The 11,641-nt window shown below is 47.8% G+C and overlaps 2 protein-coding genes across 5 annotated transcripts in view; one reads left to right on the top strand and one right to left on the bottom strand.

Annotated features, from left to right (window-relative positions):
• Positions 1 to 1,838: 1,838 nt before the first annotated feature.
• LOC105748058 (collagen alpha-2(I) chain-like) lies at positions 1,839 to 7,045 on the bottom strand. Its single transcript, XM_012533367.1, has 2 exons — positions 7,016 to 7,045; positions 1,839 to 3,386 (listed from the first exon to the last, which is right to left on the bottom strand). Exons 1-2 carry the CDS (start codon positions 7,043 to 7,045, stop codon positions 1,839 to 1,841), a joined length of 1,578 nt encoding a protein of 525 aa, XP_012388821.1.
• PIK3R1 (phosphoinositide-3-kinase regulatory subunit 1) overlaps positions 2,493 to 11,641 on the top strand; it is an 86,983-nt gene continuing 77,834 nt past the window's right edge. The window contains exon 1 of one of the 4 annotated variants that reach the window (XM_004270767.4): positions 2,493 to 2,632. The gene's annotated coding sequence lies outside the window, so the exon portion shown is untranslated. Of the gene's footprint in view, positions 2,633 to 3,290; positions 3,580 to 10,003; positions 10,307 to 11,641 lie in introns of those variants that run through there. The other 3 variants (XM_033429933.2, XM_033429930.2, XM_033429931.2) reach the window with 3 other exon arrangements.

The raw sequence follows: 11,641 nt of genomic DNA, 5'->3' as shown, positions 1-11,641 counted from the left end.
CCAATGATGCATGACAACCCTCTCTCCCTCTGGCAAACTGTACCTCCTTTGACATTTTGAGCTCTTTGATGGTGGGACCGCTCTCATCCACCAGTTCCGCCGTTACTGATTGCATGGTAGTGTTTGTGCGTTTATTTGAGCATTTTACTGCCGTGGTTTCAGTTTGTGTTCCCAGATGCCTTAGGCCTGGAGCAATGGTTCTCAAACCCTAGCGTGCCACTTGGACGGTGTATTAAAACAGACCCATAGGCTCCATCCCCAGTGTGTCTGATTCACTGAGGAGAGAATTTGCATTTCCAGCAAATTCCCAAGAGGTAATGCCATGGGTGGTCCAAAGACCTAGAGGCGCCCTTGGTCTCACCACATGGCTTCTCATAACAGTTACGTTTTTGGAGTCCAGATAAGATTTGATTAAAGGAAAAGGTTATTTTTTAAAATTTTGAATACTGCTGTTTTGGTGACTTTTGCTTTAATTATTTCATAGAAATTAATAGAAAATAAAAATAAATAAAAATTTGAATATTAGTGATATGGCGGGGAGGTATCAATTTAATAAAGATGAAACAAAGACTAAACTTATTCAATTATGGAAAGAGAGCCATACTGTCCTATCATGGAACACTCTTTGGACTTACACTATGTGTTCAAATATGACAGAAAAACATTAAAGAAAAAAACAACATATACTGGAAATAAGTTGTTGAAGTCTATCTAGAAAAGGAAGCTTGATTAAGGATTTCGTGCTATTTTTAGGTTTGGGGGGAATAGAACCCCATTATAGCAGTATATAAATGTCTTTCCAGGAATTCATCGTGTATAAAAGGAGACAGCTGGTGAGGTTTCTTCAGACGCAAGCCTAAAGGAAATACAGCAAACGTCACAGCAGTTACATCTCAGCTTATTGGACCGGATCAAAGTAACTCTCTCACAGGGTGAGACACCTCATTTCATTTATAAAGCTCAGGCAAACAATATATGAGGTCCTTCATTTCACAGGATGGGTGGGAACCATGTAGCTTAGTAAACTTCATATTTACTTTTAGATGAAGTGGATTCTTAAACAAGACAAGTATCTGTCTGCTTTTGTATCTCCACTTCAAGAAATATGCTGTAATAACAAAAATGCAAGGGCCTGAAGACCCTAAAGTAGAACTAACTTGTCCGTTAGAATGTGAGTCACCTTTAAGAATGATTATATTTCCTTAGGACAGTCAATAAATTTCAGGATATTCTTTACTTCCAACGCCCAGAGGAATAAAGCACCAAATTCAAAGTTTGACAAAAGTCTAAGTGCTTGGTTTAAAAAAAAAAAAAAAAAGTAATATTCTTGCAAGGAAATTGGGAAAAGGGCTCTAGGGCAAGTAGGCTGGGCGGGTGCAGGTCTCAAAACCGCAAAAGAGGAATCTGGGAAGAGCTTATTAAAAAGCGGACTCAACATGTTTTCACGGGCGAAAGAGGAACAGAGGGTGCTGGCATCCCATCCTACTGTCAGAGGAAGGTTCGAATCAACGTCAGATTTTTCTTGAGCAACTAAAATAATGACGACTAGCTGAAGAGTGTGCATTTGAAAATTAACAAATTTAAGGAACCGTACAAGTCACATGAGTTTCCTCCACCGACCCCATGAGCAACCAAGGGGCCACGGTCTGCCTGAGCGACCTACATTTGCTCTGTCATCTCAGGACTGCGAGGGATCAGCCAGCGTGCGCCCTCCTCATAAAACTCTGCCCTGCTGGCGGGCCGGGCCGGCTCCCGGTGGCGGCAGTGCCAGCCAGGCTCCTGGAGTTCTAGGCAGGCTGCGGGCGCTCGTCCCTCCGCTTCACCCTTTCACCCCTCCTTCACCCCCAGGCGCTACGCGGGGTGGCGAGGATTTTCCGCCCACTCCCGCGGCCGCGCTGGCGAGGCCATGAATTGCAGGGCCTCCCGGCTTTGGCGAGCCTGGAATCCGAGTCCTCCCCGTCCCGGCCACTCCGCTGGGGCGCTGGGGGCTCGAAAGAGGCTGGGGTTTGTTTCAAGACACTGCGTTTAGAGACGCAGCTTCTAAGTCTGAATTTGTCCTCGATCTTCCCCAGACCCGCCGCCTCTGGTCTCGAAGACGCCCGGCAGCCGGCTCGGCCGCAGGCAGGCAGCAGCCTGGCCGGCCCGGAGGGCGCAAAGCCAGAGCGCTCGGCCCGGCAGCCCAGGGCATCCCCGCGGCTGGGGGCGGAAGGCGAGCCCGGCAGCAGGAAAGGTTCGCAGGGCCGGAGCTCCACCCGGCTGGCCGCCGGGCTCGGGGGCCCGCAAAGTGAACGGCGGCGGCGGAGGGCGCGGGGCCAGCGGAGAGGGGCGGAGACGCGGGCGCCGGTTGGCGCGGGCTCGGGGGCGGGGCGGGAGGGGCGGGGCCGGAGGCGGGGCCGGCCGCCGGGCGCTGGAGCTGCCGGCGCACGGAAAGGAGTCGCGAGCAGCTGGAGCGGAGTTGGAGGAAGCGGCGGCCGCGGCCGGGGCGGCGGGGAGCGGGTCGGGAGACGGCGAGCTTGGGTCGGGAACGGCCGGCGGGTCGGAGCCTGGTCGGGGGCGCATCGGAGCCGTGCGCGCAAGAGGCTGCCGCTGCAGCCTGGGCCCCGCAGAGGAAGGAAGCCGGCCGGCGGGGGAGGTAGGCGGCAGCAGCGGGTCCGGGTGTGTGCTCGGGAGGGGGAGGCGGTGCGTGCGCGCGCGGCTACCGCCGCTCTCTTCCTGTCACCAGCAGCCGCTTCTCCTTCTGCAGAGCCGAGCCGGGGGAAGCGAGCCGGCCGCCGTCCTCCCTGCCGCCGGCATCTCCCGCCCGCCGTGCAACCGCGGGCCCTACTCGCGGCCAGCGTCCTGCGTGCTCCCGGCCACCTCGCGGCTCCCGTTTCCCTAGTCCTCTTCCGAGCGGGTTGTGCGTGCCGCCGGGCGCATTCGTCCCTGGAGTTGCAGGCGAAGTCGGGCTTCCGCCACCCCTCCGTCACCTCACGCTTCTGTGGGTCCCCACTGTCGCCTTGCTGCAGTTTTCCGGCGCCTTTCAGCAGAGGAGAGCGCCCTGACCGCTGCCTTTGCGTTAGCGGGAAGGAGCTATGCCTTCCCCCGCGCCCTCCGGCTGCACCCGGGTTGCTGCCCGGGCCCTTCCCCGGGGCGAGCGGGGCGGCGGGGGTCCCCGGAGCTAGCCCCCAGCCCCCGCCCTCCGAAGTTCGCCTCCCTCCTCTTCCGGGGTGGGAGAAGTGCGCCTCGGGGCGGCCGGTCGCTGGGACCCTAACTCGGCGTGTGGTGCCGACCGGGCCTGGGCAGGTTGTTGGAGGCAGACTTAATGGGGTCTTGGAACAGCCCGGAAATCCAGGTTTTTTGTAACGCGGGGCGAGGCTGGAGGGACCGGCCCAGCAATATGGAGCCGGCTAGAGAGAGCGAGAGAGCGTGCAAACCCGAGCTGAAAGATCGTGGGGAATTGTCTGGAATCCACAGTTCTCACACTCACTTCCCAAGGGCAGAAACTGCCCCGCAGATCACAAGACAAAGAGAACAGGAGAGCTCAGGCCAACCGCTCCAGTGCAGAAATGTACTTTGGTAACCAGAATTCGATCATGAAATGTAAGGGTGTGAGCGGAATGGCTGTTACATGTTGAATGCAGAATGTGTGTGGACTGGATTTGGGGAAATTCTTCTGCTTCTCTGGGCGCAATTAAGATCAGAAAGGTCTCACTTACACCGTTAATCCCTGGTTGGAGCTGCAGCACTGTTGGTATCTGAGTATGAGTTTACTCTGTTTGGGGGTTTTGTGACTTTAGAAGTGATAGGGGTTTGGGGGGCTTTTTTTTTTTTTTTTTTTCAGTTCTTTTCCTCTTTGTCAGTGCGAAGTACGAATGGATAAAGCAGTTCCGGGTTTTGAATGCAGCAAAAGATTGTCATTTCAGTGTGATGGGGCTGGAGTTTTAGTTGTTAGGCGGGACATTCACAAAGTAAGTGACCCAGGGGTTATGTGGAATGGTTTTTGTTTGTTTGTTTTTTAATATTTCATTATCTTGTCTTGCGTTTGGCAGCTTTAAAGATGGTTAGGTATTAGCTAGAAAAGGTCAGAGTAGGAAGACAAGTTTATTTCTGAGACAGGCTATCAGTAAATGGGGCAGATCATCAGGAATTTGGTGACTTCTGCACAGAAGGCCACAAACATCTTTTATCGTTGGAAGAGGAAAAAAAGCACCCTCGTAGCCATAATTTTTTGATAGATTACACTGTCTTGAAATAAACAGCTTTTAAAAAGCATAGATGATAGTCTTCTTAGAAACAAAAGTTCTTAAACTTTGGGAATGTTTTGGTCGTGACAGAGAAAATACCCTGAGTGATTTTGGGGGGGATCCCTCTTCAGTTTGGGAAGGTGTGTTTGGTTCAGAATCAGGCTTAAACTGGAAAGGCTGGTGGAGGAGGCTCCCTGCCTTGCAGAAGTGTTGGGTTATGTCACTGCTGGCCTCTTCAGCTTTTATATGACAATTGCAACTAGAGAGTTGTACTTTTTCCATAGAAGTGTATAGATTGTTGTGGTTGGAAGAAAGTTTTATATATCTGATACTGGCTTTCAAAGTGTGATGTGCATTTGCTTTATAACTTTCATCTTGATTTGAGACCTGTTCTTGTCAGTTGCATAGCAGATAATTTGCATTGTACACACTACTATCTGCTGTTTTATCTGTTTTTGTAAAATGACGGTATCACTGTGTCTTTTCACCTCTGTGATGCTGATAGCCAATGTGAAAAGGCATTTCACTTCCCATTGATTAATTATATTGTCTTTCCATAGCTCTTTCTTTAAATTTCACTTTATTAAGAACAGTAAATCCCCACAACATTAAGTTGGTTTTGGGAAACAGAAGTGGTACAATAAGTCATAGGTGATACGTATTTTGGTTACTGACAGTGATGATGGTAGTACGCATTTATTTGCTGGAAATGTTAAGTGCGTCTAAGCTGATTTTTGAAGGGTTTTGGTATCTTCAGTGCAAGCCTGCTCCACTTACTCAAATTTTGTGTTATTAAGAGTGTTGCCCATATATTTAATTAAAATTTTCCATGAATGCCCCGTAATTCTTAGGCTAATATGTTCGTCAGAATCTCCTTTTTTTTCTTAGGTAGTTCAAGGGAGTATTCTAAAAAGGCATCTACTCTGAAAGGTTGTCCACACACTCATTAAAACAGAAACAATTCTAGTTCAGCTCTCATTGTGTTTGCATTTTGTCATATGCAAAATGAGTTTTAGTGAATAAAGAGATGGTCAGTGAGCACATTGAAAATAAAATGATTTCATGGTCAGTTAGAATATAGAAAGCTGAGATCATGTTTGCATTTGGTGTTTTGCTTTTAATTCTCCCACAACTGGGGTATACACAATGCAGAAGAAAAAGGGAAGTGCCTTTTTCAGTATATTATACATTTAGGTGGGCTCCCCACAGCTCTTCTGTCTTTTGGAGGATACAGGGATTGCCAGTGAAGGCAAGAGAATGGAGCATCTTACTGAAGCCCTCAGAAAACAAGAAGTTACTTATCAATGGAAGGAAGAGATTATCACTTCGTTTTTACCTTAAAAGGCATAATATCAATTATATAACAGCTTTTAATAAAAAAACTTATGTTGTAATTGATTTTAAAAATATTCATCCTATTTATTGTTTTTTTCCCCCGTCTCCTCCACCTACACCCTAATGTGATTACCTGCCATGGTTCTGCCAACCCTCTTATTGGAATTACTTGCTTAAGAGAGTGGCAATTAAAGGCCATTTCACGTACGTTATGCCAAAGCAGCTGAAAATAGACTATGTAATTACTCCTAAACTTGTCTGTTTGGGTGATATTAGGGGTTTTGTCTGTTTTATTTATTTGAAAGGATAGAATGAGTGTAGTGTACCTTTTGCTTTAAAAAAAAAAATCTACTATAAAAACATCTTTGGAGATTGTATCCTCCCAACATTGTTTTCCTTAAAGTGAATCCAATAGGTACCCCCAGGCACCTGTAATCAAAATAGTTTTCATGTTAACGATCACCCAGTGAGTACTGCGAGTACTGCGATCACAGGAGTCTAGCAAAAGTGAGGAGACTCCAGCAGTGGGTGGAGAGAGTGAAGAAAGCAAGGTGCCTGGGCCGGGCTGGAGTGCTTTGCCCCTCTCCTTTTTGGCTGGACCCCCAGTGGTCTAGCCCCGGCGCTCAGCCCCAGGATCTAGGGCTGTAACAGGAGGACGCTGCTGCCTTCAGTCCCTGGAGAACCGCATGAGTGCTGTCACCTTTCCTCTTTGAGGGCAGCTAGGGAGCAGCCACCAAACCCTGCTGGAGAGGAGTGTTGTCCCCTAACTCCACCCCCTGCCTCATACCACCCTCTCACACAGCCCTGGCTCCTCCCAGGTCTCCTCTGCCCTGACCTCTATAGAGCCACCCTCTGCCTCAGGACTAGATGGGCAAAGTCCACAAGCAGCCCTTATCTGTCTATCTATTTACTCTGAAAAGAAGTTAAAGAAACAGTGGAGAGGTTGATTTTGGCTAGCTTGAGGATTCTTTCAGTAGACTCTGCAGCATTTAGAGGCAGGGCCAAAGAAAATTCTTGGCAAATGTTCCGGTTTTAAAATGAATTGTATAAGTGGTAGGAAGTGGCAATCAATATTAATAGTAATGACAGTAGTAACAATACTACTACTAGAGCTGTGGTTTACTAGCCATGTGACTTAAAGCAAATTATTTTACTTCTCTGTGCTTATTTTCCCATCTGTAAAATGGAGATGGTAATCATACCCACGATGGTTGTAATTAAATGAGTTGACATATGCAAAACCGGAAGAAGCGTGCCTGGCCCCTAAGAAGCACTGTGTTGGTGTTAAGCAAGCTCTAATTATCAAGCATGGAGTGCAGTCTTTGTATAAATAATTTCCTTTACTCTTCATAATAAATAGGGGCACGGAGAGGTTTAAGTAACTTGCCCAAGTTTAAAAATTTAGGCACCAATGGGGACAAGCATCTTTGAGGGTGAAACCCAGTGCTTATACTCACCTTCTTGCTCAGGATTTTACACAGTAGCATTGTATTTTCACAAGAGGGGGGACCCTAGATTGTCTGCTGTAGTCCTCCCATTCCATGGCCATCTCCTCAGGGCTTCTTCCCCGGGATGACGCAGAGAGCTAGAATGGTCCATCCCATGGCCTTTTCTGGGTGATGGGATATGTTTCTCAGGCTCTGGAAGCCACAGCCTCCCTGTGGTGACCACTGAGCCTGAGAACTGCCTCCAGCTGGACCTGTGTCTCTGTCGCTCGGCAGTGCTCCGCTATCCCATCACTTTGCTTTCTGCAGAGCCCTGTGACCTTGTTGTTTGACCGGGGCTTGTCCTGTCCCCCCACCCCCATACCCCCAACCCCCAGAGGGCTGGTGGGCAGGAGTTGTGCCCTAGGTGCCTTGCTTCCCCCCACAGTGCAGACCCAGCCCTGAGCGCGGCAGCCTGGGACACATTCTGGTTGGTTTGAAAAATGAATGGAGATACTTGAGGACTGTGGCTTGGGGCTTCCTCCGAGCCCATCATTTTATTTTGTTTTAATTGAGGTAAAATTTACATCCCATAAAATGTTGCCCTGAGCCCATCATTTTAGCTTGAAATTCATTTTGTTAGTAGGAAATTTTAACTGTTCGGTTTGATTTTCATGATTTCCAGGACTCTATTTGAAAGGTAAAAAGAGTTTTAAATAATGAATTGTGCCTTTTGTTTTTTAAAAAGGCTGTGTGGATTTAGTTAGGGAGCTTGCCCTACTCAGAGCTACCACACTGAAGATGGAGAGGTGAATGATAGGTCTGGGGGCCCAGGAACCTCTCTGTAGTTTTGCAGCTGGATTGAAAGTCCATTCTGTGCTGGGACCCAGGGCCGAAGTGCTGATTTCAGGGCAGGATAGAATCACATGATCAGGCTATATTCTTGATTTATTTAAAGTGATTTGAAAATATCCTTTATTCCTGCCTCCCCACCAAGTTTGCTAAATCCCCGTCCTTTGTGAAAGGGGAATGAGTAAGTCAACAAAGTCAGAGGACTTTTCAAAGAATTTTGTTTGGTTCTTTGCCCAAATGCCTGCGGGTTAGAGGGTTTAAATTGAAAATTTACTTTCAAGCAGTTGTACATTAAAAAGTCATGGATTGCTCCTTGTCGGGCATCAGAAACAACTTTATTCTGAGGAACAGAATGGGAATTGGTTGGTGTTTTAGCAGAGAGAGAAAAATCTGTCTTCCGAGTAATGGTATTGCAGGCAGTCTGTAAAAGGCTTGAAAAACAGGAGCAACATTTTTCCTGTGAAGGACCTTTTGAACTGCTGCATATGATGTTCTGTATGAGTAAGTTAATTTATTTGTTCCTAGGACTCCTTTATACCTTTTGTTACAGTAACTTAGGTTATGCACTGTCTTGGAGCATGTGTCATAAAACTGCCTTGGTTATTTGAAAACATTAGATTATCCACATACAAAAATCTTAACTGGGGAAATAATTCTGTTGAAGCTGGCTGGAAACATTTCAATGAACAGGTGTATGTAGCCAAAGAGGTTGGAGGGGTAAGCTTGTGGATCTGGGCACCATATAGTTTCAGCTCCACACTGATCACAGGAGAGTGATCTAGGCACTACCAGTGCCCCAGTCTGCTGAGTCTTCTGCTCTGTGGGTAAGAGAGAAATTTGAGGGTGAGAGAAAAGAGAACTTGCCAGTCCTCTAAATGTGATAGCCCTGGTGACTGTGGACGATGCTTCACATACCCCTCAAGGAGGAGCTGAGCTGTTAGAAATTGTGCAGTGAGGGGCCTGGGGTAGCAGCAGGGGGCATAGATGCCAAGAAGCATGTAGGTGACAGAAGCTGAAGCTTGTAGAGCAGAAATGGGCAGGATTCCAGAAGAGGGCAGCCTTCCAGAAGTGATGTGCCCAGTATTCTTTGATTCACTAGTTCATGGACTTCTTTGGCAAGGATGCATCTTAATGAAGTCTCTTTGGAAGAAAATCTGTGTGGTCCAAGTTGCTGAGTCTCAGACTGAGGGCACTCCTGCTGAGTTATAATGCTTCTTTTTGTGCAGGTGTTTTTGTGAAAGAGTCACAAACACTATCGGTAAGGCCACCGTCACAGAGAGCAACAAGCAGACCTTCAAGATAAATCTGAGAGGTCAGAGTGTGCAAGCGAGGAATCCGCACCATTGACCCCATGTATGTATCTGGGCCGTCCTGGGGCATCCGAGCAAGCTAGCTGAGTTTGGGCAGTAGGTTTTTGTTTGGTTCGTTTTTTTTGCGGTACGCGGGCCTCTCACTGCTGTGGCCTCTCCCATTGCGGAGCACAGGCTCCGGACGCGCAGGCTCAGCGGCCATGGCTCACGGGCCCAGCTGCTCCGCGGCACGTGGGATCTTCCCGGACCGGGGCACGAACCCGTGTCCCCTGCATCGGCAGGCAGACTCCCAACCACTACGCCACCAGGGAAGCCCTGGGCAGTAGGTTTTAAGGTGTTAAAAGTGGTGGCTCTGGAGCCAGCCTGCCTGGATTTGAACTCTAGTTACACCTCGCCCTTGGTGAGTGTTATCATGGCCAAGATATCACAGCCAAGACACTAAACTCTCCGCACCTCGTTTTCCTCCTATGTAAAGTGAGAATGTTGATAGTACCCATCTCATGGTTACCTTGAGTATAGAACATGTTAATACACCTATAGCTCCCACTGAATATTCGATGGTGATGATTGAATGGGTTAATACACCTATAGCTTCCAGTATTTAGTGACGACGACAGTGGCAGCCATTAAAATGGGCATGGCCGTCAGGAGAAAGTGTACACTGTGTAGCAGGGGAGGGCCGCCCCCCTCTAGCCAGGGCCTCTCTGCACCTCCCCATGGGATGCGCTCCACTCACCACCCCATGGCTAGTCAGTGCTCCCTCCTTTTTTTTTTTTTTGCGGTACACGGGCCTCTCACTGCTGTGGCCTCTCCCGTTGCGGAGCACAGCCTCTGGACGCGCAGGCTCAGCGGCCATGGCTCACGGGCCCAGCCGCTCCACGGCATGTGGGATCCTCCCGGACCGGGGCACGAACCCGTGTCCCCTGCATCGGCAGGTGGACTCTCAACCACTGCGCCACCAGGGAAGCCCAGCGCTCCCTCTTAATTGGCACTGCATCATGGATGACCTTGGACTGTTTGGATTGGTCTTCCTGGCCTTGACGGTGGAGTCCCTGAAGATGAGTGGTGTATGCTGCCTATGGTCCAAGAGTCATAGAAGATCTGGGCTTCTCTTGGTCAGTTGAGGGCCCAGAGTTCTGCATAGGATTCTTCTGCACAGAAAGTAAGGTGGTTCTTACAAACGGTGGGGGAGGGGGACTTTGTAGAGACAGGTAGATCTCTGGCATCTATGGCGGGAATTGTTACTCTAAAGTCTGGTCTTACTGAAGTCTTTGGGTTCCTCAGGGTTCTTTATCTCCTTGCAGGGATTTAGCCTCAGGCCAATGTAAACACAGTTTTTAGGTTTGTAAAACCTTGAGCAGACCTGGATCTTTTCTTACTGCAGTGTCCCCTGGTGAGGGACATGCATAGCTACATAGGTGCGCCGTGAGCAGGGCTTGGCGATTGCTGAGAGCCGTGTAGCGGGGAGAGGAGGAATTGAGGTGGACAGAGTAGGAGGGAGAGGGGAATTATTATACTCCCCATTCTGTTAAGAATCTCACCAAACTGGCCTCCTGGGCTGTTGAAATAGAGGAAGACATAGGCAGCAGCTGGCGGAAAGATCTACCCAGCCTACTAGTTGAGGATTTTTTTTTTTTTTCAAAAAAACATACATTGCCAGGAAAAGCTAACAAAAATTTCAAGGCAGTTTTGGAGGAATTAAATTATTCTCAGGCATATTGCCTGGTTTCCAGGCATTTAGGGATATGTAAATTTTCATGTTCTGTGTCTCATTTGTAAGAGTACATTAGTACTAAAAATGGGATTTGCTAGTTCTACATTTTCTTGTGAATTTATGCAGCGAATATTTAATTTGATTCTGGATCTAGCAAAAGGAGAGGCTGTCTTCAAACATAACATAGTTTATTTTTCTCATATGCTCTGCTGGCTGCTTTAATTTTTTTTCTCTGCCAACTGAAATACAAAGTAGAATACTACTGCAAATTAATATTCTTGCTACACAAAGATCTCCAGTGTTTGTTTTTCCTTCTTTTAATATGTAACTCTCCTAAGAGCGTTATTGTATTACAGCTAAGAGGCTTTAGCCATGTAAAGTTGAATACTTTACACTTCTGAATGCCAGCATAACAATTAATCTGTGATTAGATTTGCTTCTTAAGATGCCTACACCGCAGAGTGCCTATAATAATAAACTTCTAAAGGGCTCCATTCTTGAAAACTTATAAAAGCTCTCTTTGACACAGCGCACCGAAATTGTGAGGCTATTGTTTTTATTGCTTTATTGTTCAGCCAGCTTAACTGAAACCTTGAGTTTGCTTTTCCTCTTTCTAACAAAGATAACGTGGAGAAATGAACGGAGCACATAGTGTGTCCGTGTGCACATTGTTCTCTACTGTTCTAGCAGCTATCCAAGCTGCCTTACTGCCTCTCTAACTTAAAGAGCCTCTGACTCTCTAAGCCCTCTGCCTCTACTAGTTTAAGAAAAAAAAAAACTTGC

The sequence above is a fragment of the Orcinus orca genome, chromosome 3 (assembly GCF_937001465.1).
Source record: "Orcinus orca chromosome 3, mOrcOrc1.1, whole genome shotgun sequence".
Classification (NCBI taxonomy): domain Eukaryota; kingdom Metazoa; phylum Chordata; class Mammalia; order Artiodactyla; family Delphinidae; genus Orcinus; species Orcinus orca.
Note: the sequence above shows the minus strand (reverse complement) of the source record. Positions and strands in the feature narration are given on the sequence as shown.

Bases quoted from the DNA above. Each gene is read 5' to 3' on its own strand.
- LOC105748058 (XM_012533367.1), bottom strand. From the start codon at position 7,045: ATGCTACTGTGTAAAATCCTGAGCAAGAAG. The intron at 3,387-7,015 runs GTGAGTATAAGC...CGCTCTCTCTAG, and splicing joins GTAAAATCCTGAGCAAGAAG to CCGGCTCCATATTGCTGGGC.